The 26,753-nt window shown below is 45.7% G+C and overlaps 1 protein-coding gene across 4 annotated transcripts in view; it reads right to left on the minus strand.

Annotated features, from left to right (window-relative positions):
* The window catches only part of GRIP2 (glutamate receptor interacting protein 2), a 59,592-nt gene that overhangs the window by 18,459 nt on the left and 14,380 nt on the right, over positions 1-26,753 (minus strand). For 3 of the 4 annotated variants that reach the window (XR_006390861.1, XR_006390860.1, XM_044301075.1), the window contains exons 4-17: positions 26,582-26,727; positions 24,788-24,871; positions 23,822-23,897; positions 16,133-16,278; positions 15,261-15,408; positions 13,510-13,679; positions 12,806-12,931; positions 12,382-12,540; positions 11,955-12,141; positions 7,884-8,029; positions 7,219-7,299; positions 4,236-4,299; positions 3,100-3,245; positions 618-762 (exon numbers count right to left, since the gene is read on the minus strand). Coding sequence is in view for 2 of the 4 variants with exons in the window: in XM_044301075.1 (XP_044157010.1) it covers positions 618-762; positions 3,100-3,245; positions 4,236-4,299; positions 7,219-7,299; positions 7,884-8,029; positions 11,955-12,141; positions 12,382-12,540; positions 12,806-12,931; positions 13,510-13,679; positions 15,261-15,408; positions 16,133-16,278; positions 23,822-23,897; positions 24,788-24,871; positions 26,582-26,727 (1,824 nt within the window). In the remaining 2 variants the exon portion in view is untranslated. The remainder of the gene's footprint in view (positions 1-617; positions 763-3,099; positions 3,246-4,235; positions 4,300-7,218; positions 7,300-7,883; positions 8,030-11,954; positions 12,142-12,381; positions 12,541-12,805; positions 12,932-13,509; positions 13,680-15,260; positions 15,409-16,132; positions 16,279-23,821; positions 23,898-24,787; positions 24,872-26,581; positions 26,728-26,753) is intronic. The other variant, XM_044301077.1, reaches the window with a different exon arrangement.

Consider the following 26,753-nt stretch of genomic DNA (forward strand, 5'->3'; position numbering starts at 1 on the left):
GCCTTACTGAAGTCTAGATATGCGATGTCTACTGCACCTCCTCCATCTATTATTTTAGTCACCCAATCAAAAAAATATATAAGATTAGTTTGACACGATCTCCCTGAAGTAAACCCATGCTGTTTTTCATCTTTCAATCCATGGGATTTTAGATGTTCCACAATCCTCTCCTTAAGTATGGTTTCCATTAATTTCCCCACTATTGATGTCAGGCTCACTGGTCTATAGTTGCCCGATTCCTCCCTACTACCTTTCTTGTGAATGGGCACAACATTTGCTAATTTCCAATCTTCTTGGACGACTCCTGTTGCCAGTGATTGGTTAAATAAATCTGTTAATGGTTTTGCTAGTTCACCGCTGAGCTCTTAATAGCTTTGGGTGTATCCCATCAGGCCCCTGTGACTTATTTGTATTAATGTTAGACATCTGACTTAGAACCTCTTCCTCTGTAAAGACACATGCGTCAAAAGATTCATTAGTCTTCCTTCCTAACTGAGGTCCTTCTCCTTCATTTTCCTTTGTAAAAACTGAACAGAAGTATTCATTGAGGCAGTCAGCTAGTTCTTCATCTTCTTCCATATACCTTCCTTCTTTAGTTTTAATCCACCATGACCCACCTTTCAGCCAGCCCTCTCTTTGTGAGGCCGGAAATAACGATGGGATCAAAGGGTTCTTCCGTCCCCGATATCGTAATACCTAATGGCCCGCCATATCTCTTCAGCTCCACTGTGTATATGATAGCACCCGTCGTTTCCTGCTCGTCTGCAAAACAAGCGACTGGATGAATATGTTAGTTAGTTATAATACATTAGATACTGATTACGGCTCAGACTATATTACATATATTCATAGCAGGATTATGGTATATAGAAATCCTTACCAGTGTAATCTACAAATTACATTGTGCAATAGCACACTAGGAATGGTTTGCTCCCTGTGCCACCTAATGGTCATCAGTCGGCAGTGCAGTTTTTACTAAATGTATTTCATTAGATTTAAGAGTTCTCATATGAATTATTTTCACACCAAGAGTCCTCAAATGCTGTTAATAGCTGTTGGAAAGTAATTTACAGATTTATTAGCATTAAATAACCCCATTCCAATCATTTTCTGATGCTAATCTGGCCTCTAGACAGAATCAGTCTCCTCCCCCCTCTGGCAGCTGACAATAAAGTCTCTTCTTACTCCCTTGCAGAAGGAGTCATCTCAGCTATACAATGTAATGAAGAGGATCTGCTCCTTCCTGACAAGCAGAGCAGACAGCTCTGTCTATTATAACTGCCCTTCAGTGAACAGAGGATTGCTATGCAGAGACCTGACAGTGGGCAGAGTGACTGAGCATGTGTGACCACCACCACTCAGCTCATGAGGTGGACATCAGTAACTGAACACCAGGGGGAGCCATACTATGTAAGTAACTGAACACCAGGCAGCACCATACTTTGTAGGTAAATGAACACCAGGTGGCGCCATACCATGCAAATACATAAACACCAGGTGGCGCCATACTATGTCAGTAACTGAACACCAGGTGGAGCCATACTATGTCAGTAACTGAACACCAGGTGGAGCCATACTATGTCAGTTACTGAACACCAGGTGGAGCCATACTATGTCAGTTACTGAACACCAGGTGGAGCCATACTATGTCAGTAGCTGAACACCAGGTGGAGCCATACTATGTCAGTAACTAAACACCAGGTGGAGCCATACTATGTCAGTTACTGAACACTAGGTGGAGCCATACTATGTCAGTAACTGAACACCAGGTGGAGCCATACTATGTCAGTAACTGAACACCAGGTGGCGCCATACTATGTCAGTTACTGAACACCAGGTGGCGCCATACTATGTCAGTTACTGAACACTAGGTGGAGCCATACTATGTCAGTTACTGAACACTAGGTGGAGCCATACTATGTCAGTAACTGAACACCAGGTGGAGCCATACTATGTCAGTAGCTGAACACCAGGTGGAGCCATTCTATGTAAGTAACTGAACACCAGGTGTCTCCATACTATGTCAGTAACTGAACACCAGGTGGAGCCATACTATGTCAGTAGCTGAACACCAGGTGGAGCCATACTATGTCAGTAACTAAACACCAGGTGGAGCCATACTATGTCAGTTACTGAACACTAGGTGGAGCCATACTATGTCAGTAACTGAACACCAGGTGGAGCCATACTATGTCAGTAACTGAACACCAGGTGGCGCCATACTATGTCAGTTACTGAACACCAGGTGGCGCCATACTATGTCAGTTACTGAACACTAGGTGGAGCCATACTATGTCAGTTACTGAACACTAGGTGGAGCCATACTATGTCAGTAACTGAACACCAGGTGGAGCCATACTATGTCAGTAGCTGAACACCAGGTGGAGCCATTCTATGTAAGTAACTGAACACCAGGTGTCTCCATACTATGTCAGTAACTGAACACCAGGTGGAGCCATACTATGTAAGTAACTGAACACCAGGGGGAGCCATACTATGTAAGTAACTGAACACCAGGGGGAGCCATACTATGTAAGTAACTGAACACCAGGAGGAGCCATACTATGTAAGTAACTGAACACCAGGAGGAGCCATACTATGTAAGTAACTGAACACCAGGGGGAGCCATACTATGTAAGTAACTGAACACCAGGGGGAGCCATACTATGTAAGTAACTGAACACCAGGGGGAGCCATACTATGTCAGTAACTGAACACCAGGTGGAGCCATACTATGTAAGTAACTGAACACCAGGTGGAGCCATACTATGTAAGTAACTGAACACCAGGGGGAGCCATACTATGTAGGTAACTGAACACCAGGGGGAGCCATACTATGTAAGTAACTGAACACCAGGGGGAGCCATACTATGTAGGTAACTGAACACCAGGGGGAGCCATACTATGTAAGTAACTGAACACCAGGAGGAGCCATACTATGTAAGTAAAAGTATGATCTCTTCAAACGATAAACACCCCTCATTTTTAGGATCTATACAATGAGTATTGGGAGATTTAATGGTGGGAGACCCTTTGAGCTCTCTGCTGTTTCTTTTCTGCTGTAATTGCCTCCCATGAGTTTGATCGTATCATTTGTACCCGAATTGTCTTCATCCTTTCGAATCTTCAGTTTGACGAGCTCCTCACATTGGCGCAGTATCTGCACAGCATCTTCCATCGAGCAGTTGTCGAGGCGGATGTTATCTATGGCTAACAGCTTGTCTCCGGGCTCCAGGGTGCCGGTTCTGTAGTCAGAAGCCACAAATACTAGAGTTACTCAGGATAACGGAGCCTGGGAACACAAGACATGGCGCCTGCACTGCACATTATAACCTAGCGGTGGCTTCAGGGGTTTCTGGTTAAGATCCTGGTGTTAAAGTTTTCCGGTATTGAGTTCCATCCTAAGGGCTCAATACCGGAAAAAAACGCTTTAGTTTTATCCTAATGCATTCTGAATGGAAAGCAATCTGTTCAGGAGGTCTTCAGTTCAGTCACCTTTACGGTATTTGGCCGGAGAAAACAGTGCAGCATGCTGCGGTATTTTCTTCGGCCAAAATTCCGGAACACTTGCCGGAATGCCGGATCCGGCATTAATTTCTTTTGAAATGTATTAGTGTCGGCATTAAAATTGCCACATTGACAGATCCAGTCTTCTGCGCATGCGCAGACCTTTAAAAATTTTAAAATAATAAATACCGGATCCGTTTTTTCCGGAGGACACCGAAGAGACGGATCCGGTATTTCAATGCATTTGTCAAACGGATCCGCATCCGGATCTGGAAATAAATGGTTTCCGTTTGCACACGTTTTTCCGGATGCAAGTGTGAAAGTAGCCTAATACTTCTCACAGCTGAGGGTTTGTTACAATTGTATCCAGTCTAGACAATTCTCTGTGAGCTAAACACATCAGCACTCCGGACAGACACACTCCTGAACATAGAAGCCCAACGGCTTAGGTAGGTTTAGTGTAGGACCCGCCTGACCCGAGACCCCCTTGGCGCTTGGTAGGTGGGCACAGATGTGTTTTGATCAAAATATATTGGCTGAATGTCTCAGATTTTATTACATCAGAGTGAGGGCTTGGTCCATATATAATGCTGGCATCTATATTATTATTAAGTGCATTATAATCTTTTTTCTGTCATTTTTTACAGATACATTTTACCTGCACTGATACATTGTAACAAACTGCCAGAACATGATATTCAGACATAATATAACACAATGACCCCGACCTGTGTGCGACGCTGCCCTTCTTGATGTCCGATATAATTAAAGGGTCGCTGGGTTTTCTGCTGGCTGTTAACAGAACAGAATTAGAATCAGGCGTAATGTTCCCATTGTCAGTCAAACACAAAATTTACGGATTTTTTTGCTCGTCTAATTCAGAGGGACGGTAAAGGGTGGTCACATGACAGTGGCTATAACTTTTGACCTGCACTTACAGGGCATGTTCACACATAGCAGACATGCTGCCGATTTTCAGGAGTATTACAGTAGCAGCCAAGGTGAGATTTAAAAATCTTTTTCGTTAAAAGAATAATAATTTGGGGCAGAAATTGACATGCACTGTGGATTTAAATCCGGATTATGTCAATTCTTTCTGCTGATTTTGATGCAGATTTGTTGCGGTAAGTTTGTACGTATGGACGCAAAAGAGCTTTGCACGCAGCTCGCTGGCACATTGCAATTCCAGACGCTGGTCCTGGATGCCCCGGGATGGACGTTGTGGTTGAAGCAGACATCATAAATCACGGGGCTTCTCCTTCCGCGGGGACAGGAAGAGCGGCAAGAAAACTACAGGAGAAGATCGATTCCGTACGAATAATAAATGTCTCATTAATTCAGCGTCGTCTCCGCTGGGGCCTCCGTTTTGGAAATTATGAACGAGGGGAAGAAGCGACAGAGGAGGCGGTGGCGGACGCTTCCTGTGATACATGACGACAGCTATGGGGATATAAACCTCCGGATTATGGGATCTTGCATTGCTTTAATATTCACGCCCGGCGGGCGGCGGGGGGCGGCTAATCACTTGCAGGACACACAACGATTTCCCATCGCCACAAGCAATGAGGATCATCAATCGTTTCTTTGTCCGGTTGTTACGTTCAGGAGAAAGGAATTATCGGGGGTCAGCTCATCAGTGAGGCTGGTCATACACATCAGACAAAGCCAGCAGGACCACCTCACCATCCTATGTATAAGGAGGGGGGTCCCGACTCTCCCCTGATGGCTGATTGTAGTGGGCATGCTGGATTTCAACTGCCTGGTCCTCATACCCCCGTTAGAGAAGTGCATCAGAGGCTAAGGCTGGGTTCAGACCTGAGCGTTCGCGATGGAGCGATCTGTATGCGCGATTGTACGGGCGTTTGCAATCGCGCATACAGAGACAAGCGAACACCCATTGTCGCGCGTTCCCTCTGAAGTCTATGTACGGGAACGCGCGACAAGACGCCCCAAAGAAGCTCATGTACTTCTTAGGGCGTCGGGCGTTTTACAGCGCGATCGTACGCGCTGTAAAACTCTCAGGTGAGAACCATTCCCATAGGGAATCATTGGTTCTTGCCTGTTGAGCGTTTTACAGCACGTAGGAACGCGCTGTAAAACGCTCAGGTGTGAACCCAGCCTTACTCCCCTCTCCTAGTTTGTAACACATGAATGCTCGCCCTAGCCAAGCATGCATGTGTATGGCGAGGGGCAGGAGGAATGGCCGTCAGATGAGTGCATGGCCAGATTTATTCATCATGCACACGACCGCATCCATTTTCATGGATCAGCAAAATTCAGTCCATGTGCGGCGCACATTTTCTGCAGACCCATTGACTTCAATGGGTCTACGTGTATAGGACATATTATATCTCCTTGCAGAACGGACGGACGGGTGAAAATCATCTGTGTGCTTTCCGCAAAAAAAAATAGAATAGGTCTGCAAAATGCGAACTACGGACCCACTAAAAATAATGGGTTCCTAAATAAAATACGGACAGCACACATATTTTGCGTTTATGCGATTTGCAAAGCGGATGAGTCGTGTGTATGGGGCCTAATAGGGATTTTGTTTTACATCTGCAAACAGCTTCACATATCTCAGCTTCCTGGATCTCTTTAGAGGCTATGTACACCTTCGGGAGCAATTCTTTAGGATTGCATTTTACTCATTTTGTGCCCAACCCTTACCTCTAAACTACTAAAAAGGTCATAAACACTTATTTAAGCCACTTTCTTATCAGCAGGATTAGGGGACTTTCACACTAGCAAAAATAGGCAGCTTTTAATAGACTTTGCATTTCAGTTTATCACCATTTGCAAGATTCCTGCTTGTTGTCAGTGAATGGGATCATTCTGGTTTGCATTAACAGGCTGAAAACCTGTACAGACCTAAGGGTACTTTCACACTAGTGTTAAAGTTTTCCGGTATTGAGTTCCGTCCTAGAGGCTCAATACCGGAAAAAAAAACGCTTCAGTTTTGTCCTAATGAATTCTGAATGGAGAGTAATCCGTTCAGGACGTCTTCAGTTCAGTCACTTTTACGGTATTTGGGCGGAGAAAATACTGCAGCATGCTGTGGTATTGTCTCCGTCCAAAATTCCGGAACACTTGCCGGAATGCCGGATCCGGCATTATTTTCCATTGAAATGTATCAATGCCAGATTCAGTACCAAGTGTTCCGGAAAAACTGATCCGGTTTTATGGTCTGCGCATGCACAGACGCTTAAAAATGTGAAAAAAATTAAATACCGGATCCGTCTTTCCGGATGACACCGGAGAGACGGAGCCGGTTTTTAATGCATTTGTCAAACTGATCCACAAACAAATAGTATCAGTTTGCACACGGATTTCCGGATCCGGCAGGCAGTTCCGGTCCCAGGACTGCCTGCCGGATTCCTCTAACGCTAGTGTGACCGTACCCTAAGAACAGCTATAATGAGTGTTTATAAGGTCCGAGCTGAGCTGCCTGACGGAAACCATAAAAAATACAGAACATGCCACTAGAGAATCTCAAGGCTGTACAGAGAAAGGAGCTCAACATTTGTAATAGACCAATTGGAAAAAAATATATTTTTAGTTTAAAATGAGTGCAATAATAAAAAACATTGCCCCCCAAAAGGTGTACATAGCCTTTAAGTATGATCGGGGTGTAATAAAGATAACTGGAGTCATCCCGGCCGAAAGTATTAGTGGAAATAACCATAATACGTATTCCACCCCCGTACTCACAGCTGATGGTAATGCCCAGCTCCACGCCCCTCTTTTTTGGCAGCTTGACGTGGAACGTACCACTGCTCGGAACTACGGACTCTGGAGAAACCAGAAAAAGGGCAAATCAATAACAGAAATTTGGTCAATACAGTTAGATATTAACACAGAAAGATTTGTCCCCATAGGATACTCTTATGTGTCACGCTCCGCCCCCTCAGGCCCTGCACAATGTCTATAGCAGGGATCAGCAACCTTTAGCGCTCCAGCTGCTGTGAAACTACAACTCCCAGCATGCCCTCTTACTCGTCTGTTCTTGTAACTCCCAAAGAAGTAAAAGGAGGATTCTGGGCGTTGTAGTTTCAGAACAGCTGGAGTGCCGGAGGCTGCTGATCCCTGGTCTATAGTATCTCGTCTGGAGAGTCCCTTTAAGGCTTTGTGCTTGCAGAGCGGATCTCCCTGCGCTGCATTTCTCGCTGCCATCGTGTTTTCTGTGTGAAGTATGGGGGCATAATCGAGGCAGACTGTTCCAGGCAATGTGTGCACACAATCCCACACTCAGCCTGTTACATCTGCAGCGGAAGCGCACATTTTCTGGCTGTTTGCAGATTGTATTGAGACGATTGCTGCGGGGGAGCGGAGACGTGGAGCCAGAATCTTATTGTTTCGATTCCCTCATCACTCACCAGCCACATCATATTCGATTTCCAGGACGACTTTGTTGGAAAGCGCGGCGTCCCGCAGGAGCTGATTGGCTTCCTCCAGAGTCCCGTCCTCTGTTAAAATACCATTGATGGAGAGCAGTCTGTCCCCTACCTGCAGGAGGCCGCACCTGGGGACAGAATCAATGCAACAGGAAAGGTCACCATGTGTACCCGTGATGATTTGGGCTGCTGCTGCTGACACAATACGGGGGGGGGGGGGGGGGGTGAATATAAAAAAATAAAATAATCATTCCCCACCCATCATATCCTTGGTTTTCCTCACTATTAATGCCCTTACAGGCATTAACGTCTGCGTCCTGGTCATTTTTAGTGTAATTTTTTGTACAGTCCTTGGCTCCGATTGACTTTCATTCATACCGAGCACCACAGAAAAGTTTGGCATGTTCTCGCAGGGGTTGATTATGTGCTGGCGGACTTTCCCCTAATGTCTATTTGATGTCCTAAGTATAAAAATGCTGTACCGCTTAAAGGCCAGCAGATGGCACTGCTGCACTGCCACAATAGAAGGATACACATGCATTGGCACTGGATGTCCACCAGAGGGTGCAGAAGTGTCTTGAATGTACAGTCATACATAATACACATACATTCATGTCCCATTTCAGTTTGATGTGCTGTAGCTTACATAACTCCAACATATTCTGCAGCGCCGTACACAAGCGCAATCACTGCCATTAATCCCCAATGGCACTCATGACCATGGGTTTAACTCGTAACCATGGGGCCCCATAGCCAAAACTTAGAATGGTGTCCTAACTCCAAGGGGACATGAAAGGCTTGTCCCTCTGTCCCCATTTGTGTCTTTCGTGGTCACCCAGAAATCTGCGTTTATTATGCTGCCTTCACCTTTTGCAATTATCACTAACTGCACCTCTTTAAAGAGTGGTGGGGCCCCTCTTAATTGCTAGGCCCTGGTAGTTACACCCTTCCTTACAATATCCCAGATGCCAGAGCCAAAATCCATAGGAAGGCAGGTAACTTATTATTGGGATCCATGGACAGGTAGAGAGGGTAGGGGGTGGGGGGGGGGGGTAGTGTGTAGTTATATACCCAACAGCACACCCCTCTCCCACTTATGGACCTCCAAATTAGCTCCAAGGGCCACAGCACATTATGTTCTTGCTCCATTGTCCCAAAACTGTCTTCATTATGTGAAGTTATAAAGAACCATTTCCATTTTCAAGGTGAGAACAGAGGAGTGTTCGGCTGGTAAAGGACATACTGGAGGCCGGTGGGTATGAGAGGGGGCAGCAAGAGATGGCTGCGGGCAGACGAGCTCATTACAAGAAGGGTCACCCTCCACAGAGATGCAGTATGGTGTCAGCCCCTGGGGCCAAGCCCTGACCCTGTTCCCAAGGACGGAGCGCTAACAATCCCTGTAATTTAGTTATCTGGAAGCAATGAGACCAGACACAGGAACAGACGACGGGGGGAGGACTGCCAGCAAAATGGATTCGTTCCTGGGTGTCGATAAAGAAACTAATTAAAATCTGCAGTCAATTAGTTCTCGGAGCAGAAGCCCAGGAGTGCAGGGCTATAGATCCCCCGTCCTTGTGGGAATGCGCCCAGCAAAGATGGCCGCTTTCCATTTCACGCGTGCTGCACAAAATATGTCACTCTGACAACTTCCCCCGAGTCTGAACTTGCTGCTGAAGACCCATAGACGACAGGAGGTAGCGCGGAATTAGGGTTCGGCTACACAGCGGTTTTGGGTGAGAATCCGTCAGTGTTGGTTTTTCTTGCGATTCTGGGGTCACACCAAACATGCGAATCACGCTTCACTTCTATGGCGGCCCTGCTATATACATGCTATAAATTGCTGTGTAGCCAAACCCTTAAAGGGGAACTCCATCCATCACCCCTATGATGTATTAAGTTATCTCCGGTTTACAAACTATTCTAGATTAGGTGCATGAAATCATGTACCATCGGTGACAACTTTGGTCTCCATCCATGAGGTTGTCAGAGGCCCATCCCTGATACTAGCCCCACTGAATAGTCTTAAAAGGAAAGTCGTATAAAAACATATTCACCAAGTGTCACAGGCGCCGGCGAAATCCCCAGGAAGGTAGCCCTGCCGAAACCTTCCCTCCACCCTATTCTGTGGGGCCTTGGTCAACGGGATTTGTAGATATGGTTTGGGGTCTATGAAAAGGAGGAGTCTGGTGCAAGATCTGTAGAGATGGAGGGTCTGAGTTCTGTAATGATGAGGGCCTGGTGTGAGGTCTGTATAGCTGGGAGGTCTGGTGTGAGGTCTGTATAGCTGGGAGGTCTGGTGTGAGATCTGTAGAGATGGAGGGTGGGGTCTGTATAGATGGAGGTTATGGCCTGGGGTCTGTATAGATGGAGGTTATGGCCTGGGGTCTGTATAGATGGAGGTTATGGCCTGGGGTCTGTATAGATGGAGGTTATGGCCTGGGGTCTGTATAGATGGAGGTTATGGTCTGGGGTCTGTATAGATGGAGGTTATGGCCTGGGGTCTGTATAGATGGAGGTTATGGCCTGGGGTCTGTATAGATGGAGGTTATGGCCTGGGGTCTGTATAGATGGAGGTTATGGCCTGGGGTCTATATAACTGGAGGTTCTGGTTGGAGGTCTGTATAATTGAGGGGATCTGTGTGGCGGTCTGGTCTGGGGTTCCTATCGATGAACTGTCTGCCTGGGTCTGTATAAAGGGTTGAGCTATTGTGTGGTCTGGATATGTTTAGGGGCCCGGTCTGTATTTATATTGGGGTGACGTGAACTATTGTGATTCAAATACCTTAGGTTGGGGTGTGGCATAAGAGAAGCGTCTGAGCGCCGGTGAATTTCACTCCAACTATACGTGCTCAGGTCATATCCTCCACCCATCATGGCCTCTGAGGATTCTGTAACACCCCAGAGTTGTGTTACGACACTCCTCTACCCCGCTGCTATCTCCTAAGAGCCTTTACATTGTCATCTGATATGATTTTGCTCATGTCTTCACAAATGTGCATAAACCATGTTAAATGTAAATTATTGTTGTAGTTTTCCATGTTCACCAGCAGGTGGCAGCAATGTGTTGGTAAGGAGCTGGCTACAGTTTAGTACATCTAAGCTGGAATAGTTCATTCCAGCTTAGCTTCCCCTCTGTGAGCAGAGTGGGCTGCGTCCACATCCTGCAGCATGGGGAGGGAAGGAAGTAAGGTCAGCGGGCCAGCCACCCCTGTTGGGGAAGGCTGTGTGATAGCATTCACCCTATATAGGGAAGAAAGCCAGGCTCTAGTCTCGTGCCGAGACATTGATCAAATCCCCAGCCTGAGCCCTGCAGCCACAGCTGGATGAAACAACCTCCAGTTCCAGGAGTAAACTCCAGAGACCCAGGAGAAGTCCTATTCCTCCTCAGCTAGTCAGTCCCCATACAGCAGAAGATAGAGAGTGCAGAAGCCAAATTCCTGCCACAGTATAGAGCTACAAAGCAGACGTCCTTTCCTGCAAGCTCCAGGTTAATAGAGCAGAAGATACATTCCTGCCAAACATTGCCAATACCTGCTGGGACCAAAGACTAAAGCTGTATCTTTCTTGGATGAAAGTTACAATCAGTAAAGACAAGTTTGAACTTTATCTAAAGGTCTGGATCTCAATTTCTGCTGCAAAATCCCTCTATTACTCCTACTAGCACTACACTCAATTTTTGCTAGTGAGCCAGGAGTCCGGCCGTACCCAGGTAGGAGACACCGTTGACACCATTATCACCATTATACTGACACATCACACCACTCTGGCATTCCTAACCTGGGACGTGCGTTATAACACCTTGGAGGGCCCTGTGTTAGTACCCTGCGCACGCTGCAATTGGCGTCACGAACAAACGATAGACTATTAACCACCCGTATCCTGACCCACTGCATAGGTGGCGTCAGCGTACCCGTTCCTGGTCACTGCAATTCAAAGATGACAACCACCTTTGTGGTGCAGCAATGTGCTCAGAGCAGTTGTCATTTCCCCCCGCTCCTCCACAGCTCATACATTGCTCAGCAGGGGGCGACGAGGAGCTCCAGAAGACCTCACCTCTCTGCAGGGCTGTCCGGCTCAATGAATCGGATGAGTGGCGGAGAAGACAGAGTCTCCGTGGCAAATATTCCTCCCTGCAGCTGGACACCGAAGCCATTTAAAGGGTCCCCGCGTAGGACAATCTCGGTGGTCTCTGTATGGATGATCTGCCCACCAGGACCCACAGTGCTGGAAGCCAGGGATACTGAGGAGACAGGAGAGGACAGTGAGTATTCATACATGAGATCCTATGGACTCCTCCTATATTGTATAGACTCTAGATCACTCCATTCACACATCAAGCAGCCCCAAGGTTATGAGGAAGGCAGCTCCTATGTGTTCTCTACTCTGTCAGGTACAGAATCTCGTGCAATTCCAGAATGTGGACGCCATCCCTTTAAGAGGTATAGTTGCTATAATGACGATGGCAGTGCAGACCCCTTACTTGAGCTTTTATGGTCCTTCCTTCGCTGCCGCCGGCGGGTCATAGTGGTCCTCGGGCTCATCTGATGTGCAGAGCGGGGAAGGGTGTTGGAATTCTGACTGCTACTAAACCCTGGGGTCCCAGCTGAAGAAGAGGAAGAGAGGTTGGTGGCAACCAAAGCTGCAAACGACAAGAAAGGGTTAAAATAAAAACACGATAAAAAATTTAAAAAAGGCAAAAATCGAAGCAGCTGCAATTCTTAATTCAGAGCTAAAATCTCCCAGCATTCCCTGCTTGCTCAGTGTCTGCACTGTAAGAAGTGTCGCCTTCTAGGAGCTCAGTCTCCCGACCAGCTTGCTGACTGTTTCCGATATCCACCAGCAGGATTGTGAACGCAGCTCTACTATATTCACGTGGGGTCTCGAGATGGGCACATTACACGTACATTTACAGTAGTCTTGATTGGAGCTTGGATTCCAGGTAGGAGTCTTGCAGTGCCCTGGATGATGGGTGTGACAGTAGTTGATGCAGGGGTCCCAGCAGTGGTGGTGTTCACTCTTTTGCACTTTAACTGGAAGTATAAGACGATGGGAAATGCAATAAAGTAATGATTAGTATCAATACTGAAGAAGTGAATGCACCTGGGGCACTAAGATATTACTCCAACCACATCCAGAGCTGCTTTCGGAATTTTGCTAGTTTCCCAACATCTTTTGATGTTCAGAAAATACTTTGCCGTGTTCATGGGAGATACTGAACTGCAGCTCTGCACTAAAGCATCAGTCAGGACAAAGTATCCTAGAAAACAGAACTATGAATTCAGCTCTGGATGTGTCCCTTTAATGGTGACTAGTCAGACCATGCACCATAGATCAAGTCTTTAACAACCAACCAGGCGACATACATAATATTCTCAGTGCAATCAGGGGGAGCGATGCCCCCTGCACATGTTGGCGCCAGGTCCTAGGATATAAGCCGCCTATAGACGGCTGCTCCAACCTTGCCCCGTTTGATAACAGCCCTTCATGGATGAGCAGAGCATTTCCTCTGCAGACTGACTGCAGGCGGCTGACTCTGACCTTCACCGGGCCGGACTGAGATCCCATCACAAAACACTCAGGGGGTGCTCTGCATGCAACGTGGACTGACCAGTCTCTGGTGGCCTCAGAGAGAGGCGGCTGTGATGTGCCGGGAGGATCTCCAGCTTCACATTCTCTGTGGTGCTCGCAAGCAGCTGGGTCGCCTCCATCACAGTGCAATGCTCCGTACTGGTGCCATCTATGGATAGGATGTGGTCACCGGGGTGAAGAGCCCCACAGCTGCAAGAGAAGGGGTGCAAATACATATATGAAGAATGTGATGTGTGTACACAGTGACTGCACCAGCAGAATAGTGAGTGCAGCTCTGGAGTATAATACAGGATGTAACTCAGGATCAGTACAGGATAAGTAATGTATGTACACAGTGACTGCACCAGCAGAATAGTGAGCGCAGCTCTGGAGTATAGTACAGGATGTAACTCAGGATCAGTACAGGATAAGTAATGTATGTACACAGTGACTTCACCAGCAGAATAGTGAGTGCAGCTCTGGAGTATAATACAGGATGTAACTCAGGATCAGTACAGGATAAGTAATGTATGTACACAGTGACTGCACCAGCAGAACAGTGAGTGCAGCTCTGGAGTATAATACAGGATGTAACTCAGGATCTGTACAGGATAAGTAATGTATGTACACAGTGACTGCACCAGCAGAATAGTGAGTGCAGCTCTGGAGTATAATACAGGATGTAACTCAGGATCAGTACAGGATAAGTAATGTATGTACACAGAGACTGCACCAGCAGAATAGTGAGTGCAGCTCTGGGGTATAATACAGGATGTAACTCAGGATCAGTACAGGATAAGTAATGTATGTACACAGTGACTGCACCAGCAGAATAGTGAGTGCAGCTCTGGAGTATAATACAGGATGTAACTCCGGATCAGTACAATATAAGTAATGTATGTACACAGTGACTGCACCAGCAGAATAGTGAGTGCAGCTCTGGAGTATTATACAGGATGTAACTCGGGATCAGTACAGGATAAGTAATGTATGTGCACAGTGACTCCACCAGCAGAATAGTGAGTGCAGCTCTGGGGTAGAATACAGGATGTAACTCAGGATCAGTACAGGATAAGTAATGTATTTACACAGTGACTCCACCAGCAGAATAGTGGGTACAGCTCTGGAGTATAATACAGGATGTAACTCAGGATCAGTACAGGATAAGTAATGTATGTACACAGTGACTGCACCAGCAGAATAGTGAGTGCAGCTCTGGAGTATTATACAGGATGTAACTCGGGATCAGTACAGGATAAGTAATGTATGTGCACAGTGACTCCACCAGCAGAATAGTGAGTGCAGCTCTGGGGTAGAATACAGGATGTAACTCAGGATCAGTACAGGATAAGTAATGTATTTACACAGTGACTCCACCAGCAGAATAGTGGGTACAGCTCTGGAGTATAATACAGGATGTAACTCAGGATCAGTACAGGATAAGTAATGTATGTACACAGTGACTGCACCAGCAGAATAGTGAGTGCAGCTCTGGAGTATTATACAGGATGTAACTCGGGATCAGTACAGGATAAGTAATGTATGTGCACAGTGACTCCACCAGCAGAATAGTGAGTGCAGCTCTGGGGTAGAATACAGGATGTAACTCAGGATCAGTACAGGATAAGTAATGTATTTACACAGTGACTCCACCAGCAGAATAGTGGGTACAGCTCTGGAGTATAATATAGGATAAGTCATGTAAGGTATGTACACAGTGAATTAGACCAATTCTAGATGTAAAATGATATTTAAATAAACTGTAAATTACGTTATCTTGGACATACTCACCGGTCAACCACACTGGCAGGTTTAACTTTGTCAATAATGATGACTTGCTTGTTCCGGTGAGTGCCAGTGCTCAGGGATATGCCCAGCGTGGATCCTGGAGTCTTGGCTATTTCCACTAGCAGAGGTCCGGATGCATTTGTCACAGTGTCTGGGTAGACAGGTGGATGGATATAAGACGATAGATAATCCTGTTTATATTCTAGGTTATGGTGTAATCTAGATACATCAGTGCAGTCCTCCACGAGTTAATCTTTCTTTACAGAAATCCACTGAGAAGACGCTGGATTTGGTCCAATCAATTAATTTCCTGCATCAGATGATAAGTGGGGTGACTGCGCCTCGGAGGGTTCCAACTTGTTAAAGGACTCCTAGCGAGACGCAGCAGTAATCTGCCTCTCAGGGGCGAGAACAGCGTGCCAGGACTGGTGCAGACACTACAGTACAGTAAGAGTAGTCCCTTCCTCCTGCTTAGACTGCTGTGCACAACTGAAATCACTGCTGACCCACAAGATGACACATGAGTGAAGCCATCATTACAAATGTTTCCTGCATCGCTTGGTTCAAAGTTGTACCGATTACTTTCTTAATGCATATCTAAATTTACTGCACGGAGAATGTTGCATGAAAAAAATTCGATCTACCTGCAGCCACCACCAGGAGGAGCTGACAGCATACAAGTGTATACAGAGCCCAGTGAACTAAACCAAATCTGTCTTCAGTGAGCTCCCCCTAGTGGCAGCTTCAGGCAGAGAGAATCTACGTCTGAAGTTCTATTTTATGTTATTTAACTCTTATTTCAATTCTTCTGTTTTAGTCCCGATTAATACTGTAGACAGAATACTGCATTTCCATTCCATAAAACACCAGCTCACCCATAAGCGCAACATCATATTCAATCTGGAAGACTGCCTCCTGGCTGCACTGCCGGAGTATATTCAGAGCATCACAGAGAGGAACATTGTGCAGAGCAATGCCGTCCACACACAAAATCCTGTCCCCAATTTTCAAAGTTCCTTCCCTGAAACAGGAAACATGACAAGATGAGCACAGCCAGTCACCAAAAACAGGACAACAGCCAATGGGAAAAGCAATCCATTGCTAACACGTTATAGTAGTGATGTCACAGCTGTGTCATGGTCTGGTATTGTGGACCATGACACTTTTGCCGTGCATGCTTGTTGCTGGTGGCAACATGTTGTTTTTGCATGTTTTGACACTTCCCCTTTAACCTCCTCAGGACCGCCGTACGCAGGATTGCGTCCTGCCGGCGGCCCTGCTCTTCTGGGTGGACGCATATACGCGTCCTCCCGCGAGAGCCGAGATTTCCTGTGAATGCGCGCACACAGGCGCGCGCGCTCACAGGAACGGAAGGTAAGCGAGTGGATCTCCAGCATGCCAGCGGCGATCGTTCGCTGGCAGGCTGGAGATCCGAATTTTTTAACCCCTAACAGGTATATTAGACGCTGTTTTCATAACAGCGTCTAATATACCTCCTACCTGGTCCTCTGGTGGTCCCTTTTGTTAGGATCGACCACCAGAGGACTCAGGTAGGTCAGTACAGTCGCACCAAACACCACACTACACTACACCCCCCCCCCGTCACTTATTAACCCCTTATAAACCCCTGATCACCCATGATCACCCCATATAAACTCCCTGATCACCCCCCTGTCATTGATCACCGCCCTGTCATTGATCACCCCCCTGTCAGGCTCCGTTCAGACGTCCGTATGATTTTTACGGATCCACGGATACATGGATCGGATCCGCAAAACGCATACGGACGTCTAAATGGAGCCTTACAGGGGGGTGATCAATGACAGGCGGGTGATCACCCATATACACTCCCTGATCACCCCCTGTCATTGATCACCCCCCTATAAGGCTCCATTCAGACGTCCGCATGATTTTTACGGATCCATGGATACATGGATCGGATCCGCAAAACACATGCGGACGTCTGAATGGAGCCTTACAGGGGGGTGATCACCCATATACACTCCCTGATCACCCCCTGTCATTGATCACCCCCCTGTCATTGATCACCCCCCTGTCATTGATCACCCCCCTGTCATTGATCACCCCCCTGTAAGGCTCCATTCAGACGTCCGCATGATTTTTACGGATACATGGATCGGATCCGCAAAACACATGCGGACGTCTGAATGGAGCCTTACAGGGGGTGATCAATGACAGGCGGGTGATCACCCATATACACTCCCTGATCACCCCCCTGTCATTGATCACCCCCCTGTAAGGCTCCATTCAGACGTCCGCATGTGTTTTGTGGATCCGATCCATGTATCCATGGATCCGTAAAAATCATGCGGATGTCTAAATGGAGCCTTACAGGGGGGGTGATCAATGACAGAGGGGTGATCAATGACAGGGAAGTGATCAGGAAGTCTATATGCGTGATCACCCCCTTGTCATTGATCACCCCCCTGTAAGGCTACATTCAGACGTCCGCATGTGTTTTGTGGATCCGATCCATGTATCCATGGATCCATAAAAAATCATGCGGATGTCTGAATAGAGCCTTACAGGGGGGGGTGATCAGTGACAGGGGGGTGATCACCCTGATCACCCCCTGTCATTGATAACCCCCCTGTAAGGCTACATTCAGACGTCCGCATGTGTTTTGTGGATCCGATCCATGTATCCATGGATCCGTAAAAAATCATGCGGATGTCTGAATAGAGCCTTACAGGGGGGGGTGATCAGTGACAGGGGGGTGATCACCCTGATCACCCCCTGTCATTGATAACCCCCCTGTAAGGCTCCATTCAGACGTCCGCATGTGTTTTGCGGATCCGATCCATGGATCCGTAAAAATTATACGGACGTCTGAATGGAGCCTTACCAGGGGGGTGATCAATGACAGGGGGGTGATCAATGACAGGGGGGTGATCAGGGAGTGTATATGGGTGATCACCCCCCTGTAAGGCTCCATTCAGACGTCCGCATGTGTTTTGCGGATCCGATCCATGTATCCATGGATCCGTAAAAATCATGCGGACGTCTGAATGGAGCCTTACAGGGGGGTGATCAATGACCGGGGGTGATCAGGGAGTGTATATGGGTGATCACCCGCCTGTCATTGATCACCCCCCTGTAAGGCTCCATTTAGACGTCCGTATGCGTTTTGCGGATCCGATCCATGTATCCGTGGATCCGTAAAAATCATACGGACGTCTGAACGGAGCCTTACAGGGGGGGTGATCAGTGACAGGGGGGTGATCACCCTGATCACCCCCCGTCATTGATAACCCCCCTGTAAGGCTCCATTCAGACGTCCGCATGTGTTTTGCGGATCCGATCCATGGATCCGTAAAAATTATACGGACGTCTGAATGGAGCCTTACCAGGGGGGTGATAAATGACAGGGGGGTGATCCGGGAGTCTATATGGGTGATTACCCCCCTGTCATTGATCACCCCCCTGTCATTGATCACCCCCCCCCCCTGTAAGGCTCCATTCAGACATTTTTTTGGGCACAAGTTAGCGGAATTTTTTTTTTGTTTTTGTTTTTTCTTACTAAGTCTCATATTCCACTAACTTGTGTCAAAAAATAAAATCTCCCATGAACTCACCATACCCCTCACGGAATCCAAATGCGTAAACATTTTTAGACATTTATATTCCAGACTTCTTCTCACGCTTTAGGGCCCCTAAAAAGCCAGGGCAGTATAAATACCCCACATGTGACCCCATTTCGGAAAGAAGACACCCCAAGGTATTCGCTGAGGGGTATATTGAGTCCATGAAAGATTGAAATTTTTGTCCTAAGTTAGCGGAAAGTGAGACTTTGTGAGAGAAAAAAACAAAAAAAATCAATTTCCGCTAACTTATGCAAAAAATAAAAAATTTCTAGGAACTCGCCAGGCCCCTCATTGAATACCTTGGGGTGTCTTCTTTCCAAAGTGGGGTCACATGTGGGGTATTTATACTGCCCTGGCTTTTTAGGGGCCCGAAAGTGTGAGAAGAAGTCTGGGATCCAAATGTCTAAAAATGCCCTCCTAAAAGGAATTTGGGCCCCTTTGCGCATCTAGGCTGCAAAAAAGTGTCACACATGTGGTATCGCCGTACTCAGGAGAAGTTGGGGAATGTGTTTTGGGGTGTCATTTTACATATACCCATGCTGGGTGAGAGAAATATCTTGGTCAAATGCCAACTTTGTATAAAAAAATGGGAAAAGTTGTCTTTTGCCAATATATTTCTCTCATCCAGCATGGGTATATGTAAAATGACACCCCAAAACGCATTCCCCAACTTCTCCTGAGTACGGCGATACCAGATGTGTGACACTTTATTGCAGCCAAGGTGGGCAAAGGGGCACATATTCCAAAGTGCACCTTTCAGATTTTGCAGGCCATTTTTTACAGATTTTGATTGCAAAGTACTTCTCACACATTTGGGCCCCTAAATTGCCAGGGCAGTATAACTACGCCACAAGTGACCCCATTTTGGAAAGAAGACACCCCAAGGTATTCCGTGAGGGGCATGGCGAGTTCCTAGAATTTTTTATTTTTTGTCGCAAGTTAGTGGAATATGAGACTTTGTAAGAAAAATAAAAAAATAAAAAATCATCATTTTCCGCTAACTTGTGACAAAAAATAAAAAGTTCTATGAACTCACTATGCCCATCAGCGAATACCTTAGGGTGTCTACTTTCCGAAATGGGGTCATTTGTGGGGGTTTTCTACTGTTTGGGCATTGTAGAACCTCAGGAATCATGACAGGTGCTCAGAAAGTCAGAGCTGTTTCAAAAAGCGGAAATTCACATTTTTGTACCATAGTTTGTAAAATGCTATAACTTTTACCCAAACCATTTTTTTTTTGCCCAAACATTTTTTTTTTATCAAAGACATGTAGAACAATAAATTTGGCGAAAAATTTATATATGGATGTCGTTTTTTTTGCAAAATTTTACAGCTGAAAGTGAAAAATGTCATTTTTTTGCAAAAAAATCGTTACATTTTGATTAATAACAAAAAAAGTAAAAAATGTCAGCAGCAATAAAATACCACCAAATGAAAGCTCCATTAGTGAGAAGAAAAGGAGGTAAAATTCATTTGGGTGGTAAGTTGCATGACCGAGCGATAAACGGTAAAAGTAGTGTAGTGCAGAAGTGTAAAAAGTGCTCTGGTCATGAAGGGGGTTTCACCTAGCGGGGCTGAAGTGGTTAAGTTGTGTGTCCCTTCCCATCCTGGTGTGCATGGGGTTAAGGTGTGTTTGCTAGGTGTGGTGGGTGTGACCTCAGGTCTCCTTAGATGTTGGGGTGGTGGAACCTGAGGTCAGTATGATTTTGCTTGTCAGCCTGTGTAGGAGCTCTGCTCCCTGGCTGTATGTTTTAGTCTGTGTGAGCCACCCTTATTTGTTATATTGTTTCCCTAGCTCTGTCTGTGAGCTCCCTCCGGCGTGTCTGTTTTCCCTCTCCCACCTGGTGTATGTTGTTATGGTGTGGGCCTTGTTTGGAGGTTATTGTGTTGTGGTGCGTTTCCTCCGAAAAGGGGGTTGCTTTCCCGGAGGGGTTTAAGCAAACAGAGCAAAGGAAACAATATAACAAATAAGGGTGGCTCACACAGACTTACGTACAGCCAGGGAGCAGAGCTCCTACACAGACTGACAAGCAAAACAAACTGACCTCAGGTTCCACCACCCCAACATATAAGGAGGCCTGAGGTCACACCCACCACACCTAGCAAACTCGCCTTAACCCTGTGCACACCAGGATGGAAAGGGACACACAACTTAAAGGGGAAGTGTCAAAACATGCAAAAACAACATGTTACCACCAGCAACAAGCATGCACAACAAAAGTGTCATGGTCCACAATACCAGACCATGACACAGCCGTGACAAGTTATATTCTTGTACATAGGAGCAGTATTATAGTAGTTATATTCTTGTACACAGGGGCAGTATTATAGTAGTTATATTCTTGTACATAGGAACAGTATTATAGTAGTTATATTCTTGTACATAGGAGGCAGTATTATAGTAGTTATATTCTTGTACATAGGAACAGTATTATAGTAGTTATATTCTTGTACATAGGAGCAGTATTATAGTAGTTATATTCTTGTACATAGGAGGCAGTATTATAGTAGTTATATTCCTGTACATAGGAGCAGTATTATAGGAGTTATATTCTTGTACATAGGAGGCAGTATTATAGTAGTTATATTCCTGTACATAGGAGGCAGTATTATAGTAGTTATATTCTTGTACATAGGAACAGTATTATAGTAGTTATATTCTTGTACATAGGAACAGTATTATAGTAGTTATATTCTTGTACATAGGAGCAGTATTATAGTAATTATATTCTTGTACATAGGAGGCAGTATTATAGTAATTATATTCTTGTACATAGGAGGCAGTATTATAGTAGTTATATTCTTGTACATAGGAGGCAGTATTATAGTAGTTATATTCTTGTACATAGGAGCAGTATTATAGTAGTTATATTCTTGTACATAGGAGCAGTATTATAGTAGTTATATTCTTGTACATAGGAACAGTATTATAGTAGTTATATTCTTGTACATAGGAGCAGTATTATAGTAGTTATATTCTTGTACATAGGAGGCAGTATTATAGTAGTTATATTCTTGTACATAGGAGGCAGTATTATAGTAGTTATATTCTTGTACATAGGAGGCAGTATTATAGTAGTTATATTCTTGTATATATAAGGCAGCATTATAGATATATTCTTGTACATAGGTGTCAGGTTGCTAAGAGAGTTATTAGCATTTAACCCCTTTATGTCACACTGTTCCCTGGACATGGACACCTGCAGTGTGTTGAAAAAACGTATTTGTCAGATTACAGATTAACCCTTGCATCCACTCCAGGTGTCCTTCTGAAGCCGTGCATTACTCTGCGTTATCGTTTTGGATGAATTTTCCATGTGCTTAGCTGAGCAAATTAAAATGACAAATGCTTTAAATCATTCCCGATATCCGACAGCGTCTCACTTTGATCAGTACAATCTGCTTAGGCCTGCCTGTCACCGCTGCGGCACCTGCATATCTTAATGGAAATTTTTCTCATTGATTTAATGTTAAGAATAAAGAGACTTTAGGAGATGGGGATTCTGCAGGGATTCGGGCAGCCTAGTGTACAAGGTGACAGAGTCAAACCGTTCTGGAGCGGTGTTAGTAGATTCGGCGGGTGACGGCATGAAGGATGATAGGTCGGTCAAGGTTATATGGAACGGTGAAGCCATTAGAACAGAGAAGAAATAGGAATTTCCAAGAAAGCTTTAACCCCTTAAGGACATCTTCCATACATGTAGTCCATTCGTTAAAAATGGCATCCGCTCCAGACAGCAACATTTTCACCATTGCGCCCCCAAATGCCCAAACTATTAAAATATAAATGTACTTATACCGGTTAAGTGAACAACATAATGGAAATAAAAAAACATATAAAAACAATATAAAAAACTGTAATTAAAAGTGATCACAAAGTCATTCACACTCCAAAATGGTATCAATAAAAACTACGCACACAGCTCCATAGATATGGCTTAAAAAAAATTAAAAAAAATTATGGGGGTGAGAACACGGCGATGCAACGAAAATATATATATTTTTTTAATATTAAAACACAAAAAAACTACATAAATGTGGGTGGCAACGCCGTCATGGCACTGACCCAGAGAATGAAGAGAACAGGTCAGTTTTACTATCTCGGGGGAAAAAACCCCATAAAACTATAGCGGAATTGGGTTTTTTTTTTTGTTTTTTTTTTAAGAATTCCATTCATTTTAGATTTATTTTCCAGCCTTCCACTTAAATGATACCATTGTAAAGTACAACGTGTCCTGCAAAAATAAGACCTCATTTGACTATGCAAATGGGATATAAAAAATAAAATAAAAAAAGATATCGCTCCGGGATGGCAGGGACACGTTGCGCAAAAATTGAAAATCTGCCTGTCCTCAAGGGGTTAAAATAATAGTTTTCCAATGGGGGGGACTACAACTCTCAGCATACTATGACTACCCAGGGAAATGTACTTTCAGCGGTTGGAGAGACAGTTGTAGTAATTCAGATTCACTGGTGTAATGAAAGTTCGGTTCTGCTCCATCATACATTCGCACAGTAATTCGTCACCGTTATCCTGATCTCCGCTTGCTGTCAGTGAATGGTTTAGCATTAACCCTTGCAAGAAGCCAGAGGATCAGACTTGTCAGGTATGGGGATTGCAGGATTATGAGTTGGCATTTTGAGCATGCAGAATAAAAACAATCGTACACCTGCAGCTCGCTGCCGTCTGTGGCGAGAGTAAATCTTCCCTTAAAGACGGGAATTTTATTTAAACGGTGGAATTAGAAGCGGCGCTCATCCGCCGTCCTGTCTGCCGTGGAATTAAACCGACATTAGCAGTCATTTGCAATATGCCTCCCGCTCCCTGCCTGTTGTAAGTAATACGGGGACAGATTTATGAAAGTGCCAGACTGCGGATCCTGCTGTCGCTGAATTTAACCCACTGTGTGCCAGGGCGCTCGCGCCACCTACAGACGCACAGTCAGGGCTCAGCCTTACCTATCTGCAGGTCCTCCCGGTCTCACGTAGGTTATCGCCAGAGGCCTGGATTTGTGCCAGTCGTCCTGTGCCCCTCCTGCAAAGCAAAGTACAGGAGGTGTTACTTTAAGCATGTTTCACGTGCAATGCCCCCCAATAGTTGCAACCCTGGGCCACGTATAAAGCAGCCTGGTCCAAGGGATGGTGCATCCTGTCATGGCTGACATCCAAAGCATTGCATTGTGGGTAAATGGATGACATGCAGTGCAAAGCAATGATGAACTGGATCCCTGCAGAATGAGACAACCCCTATCAGGCAGCATATCATAGATGTGCACGAGATGCATGGCTGAAGGGAATTGCACCGCGCGCGTCAATTATCTTACAGTTACACCCTGCTCTTAAAGGGACGCGGCCCCTCTGTACGGTTTGGTGCCCCCCTCTCTATACGCCACTGCAGCTTTAGATATTGATCTATGTTCCCACGGGAGATGACAAGGGCAGTTCACAACTGAGGATAACATGGGGTGAAAGCTCAATGGAGCGTAAATGGAAAAATACCGCAAGCTGCATCTGTACTGCGCCAGGCGATCGACCCGCGCTGCCCCTAGTGGTAGCCTGTGAGCATGCAGCCTCGTCTATTGCTCCTGTTCATTTCCAGGCTGATAAGAAGGGTCTTATTTATAGGAAATGCACATTTTAGACACCAGCAAAGGAGCTGGCTGACGAGGATAGTGACCTTTACAGAGGTTACCCAGCTTTCCAAAACTCCTGGACGCAAAATCTGCCGCCTTATGTAGCAGCATGGACGCATGGCATGTATTGCTGCAAAACGAGCCTGTGTGCCATGGCAATAGCTGGGCATCAAACCCCTGTGACGCCATCCCTATTAGTGGTCATCCCCAGAAACATAAAGAGTTACAATATACAGTAACTGAATAGAACATCTAAGAAGTGGAGAAATGGCGCAGACGCTGCTGCACTCACCCCTCATAACAAACCCGAAGCTGTTCCCTTCTTTGCACAAGGTGATCTCCAGTGTCTTTGGGATGATGGCGGCATTATCTGGAGCTGGAAAAAATAAATAAAGATGAGACACTAGGCACTAAAAACCTCTTGGTAGGGGAGATGTAAGATTGATCCAAATACACGTACATCAGTATCTACAGCCTTCCTGAAGCGCGTGGACGCTGGGCTCTGAAAACGGTTTTCTTTTGTCTCATCTGGGGTCCGATATTAATAGAGGGGATCTGAACGTATTGAAGGGGCCTGTTCGGGTGTGTGACATTAATGTAGGATTTCGGTCTGGTGTCCGATATTAATATTGGGCTCTGAAATTATCTAGGTCTCATAGATTGTAAGCTCTTGCGAGCAGGGCCCTCATTCCTCTTGTTGTAATTATAGACTCGTCTGTTGCTCTGTTATTTATGATCCCTGAACAGTAAAGCGCTGCGGAATATGTTGGCGCTATATAAAGATTATCATTGGTCTAATATTAATATAGGAATATGATCTGGGGTCTGACATTAAAGGGTTTCTTCAGGTTTTGAAAATTCCGGAGTCTTCTCGCTTGTAGATGAAAGATCGCACTGTCAGTACTTGTCGGCCGCTCCGCTGATGCCACCATCTCTGGTATTCGTATAGGGGTCTGACATTAGTATTGGGGGGGGGGGGGGTCAGATATTAGTATAAGGGGTCTGACATTAGTATTGGGGGGGGGTGGGGGGGTGTCAGATATTAGTATAAGGGGTCTGACATTAGTATTGGGGGGGGGGGTGTCATATTAGTATAAGGGGTCTGACATAAGTATCGGGGGTCGGGTCTAGGGTCTGACATCAATATCAGGGTCTGGTTTGCGGTCTTACATTAGTATAAAGGTTCTGGTCTAGGGTCTGACATCAGTGTCTGTGGTCTGACATTAATATAGGGGTCTGACAATAATATAGGCGTCTGGTCTGGGGTCTGACATTAATATAGGCGTCTGGTCTGGGGTCTGACATTAATATAGGGGTCCGGTCTGGGGTCTGACATTAATATAGGGGTCTGACAATAATATAGGCGTCTGGTCTGGGGTCTGACATTAATATAGGCGTCTGGTCTGGGGTCTGACATTAATATAGGCGTCTGGTCTGGGGTCTGACATTAATATAGGGGTCCGGTCTGGGGTCTGACATTAATATAGGGGTCTGACAATAATATAGGCGTCTGGTCTAGGGTCTGACATTAATATAGGCATCTGGTCTGGGGTCTGACATTAATATAGGGGTCTGACAATAATATAGGCGTCTGGTCTAGGGTCTGACATTAATATAGGCATCTGGTCTGGGGTCTGACATTAATATAGGCGTCTGGTCTGGGGTCTGACATTAATACAGGGGTCTGGTCTGGGGTCTGACCTCTATATAAGGGTTTGGTCTGGTTTCTGACATTAATATAGGGGTCTGGTCTGGGGTCTGATATTAGTATAGGGGTCTGGTCTGGGGTCTGATATTAGTATAGGGGTCTGGTCTGGGGTCTGACATTAATACAGGGGTCTGGTCTGGGGTCTGACCTCGATATAAGGGTTTGGTCTGGTTTCTGATCTTATATTGTGTCAGGGGAGCTGTGGAACAAAGGGAGGAGGTTCAGTGATGATACAACCCATTTACCGACATTAGGTTACCCTGGACCTCCTTGACCTGTGGGAATGTGCTTTGCTTTAACCCCTCGGTGTCTGCTAATACTCTTAGAATTGGCAATAGGCGGCATATGAGCCCGTAGATGGCATGTTCAGTGACTTACAGGCTGGCGGCAGCTCGTACTCCACCTCCAGCACCACCCTCTCTCCTACGTTCTTCAGCAGGCTGATAATCTCTTCATGGCGCAGTTTTGTCAAGTTAATGCCATTCACGGACTTTATGTAATCCCCGATATTCAGCTGGTCACTTCTGTAGAAAAACAAAATGACGGCTGT

Source organism: Bufo gargarizans, chromosome 7 (assembly GCF_014858855.1).
Source record: "Bufo gargarizans isolate SCDJY-AF-19 chromosome 7, ASM1485885v1, whole genome shotgun sequence".
NCBI classification, from domain to species: domain Eukaryota; kingdom Metazoa; phylum Chordata; class Amphibia; order Anura; family Bufonidae; genus Bufo; species Bufo gargarizans.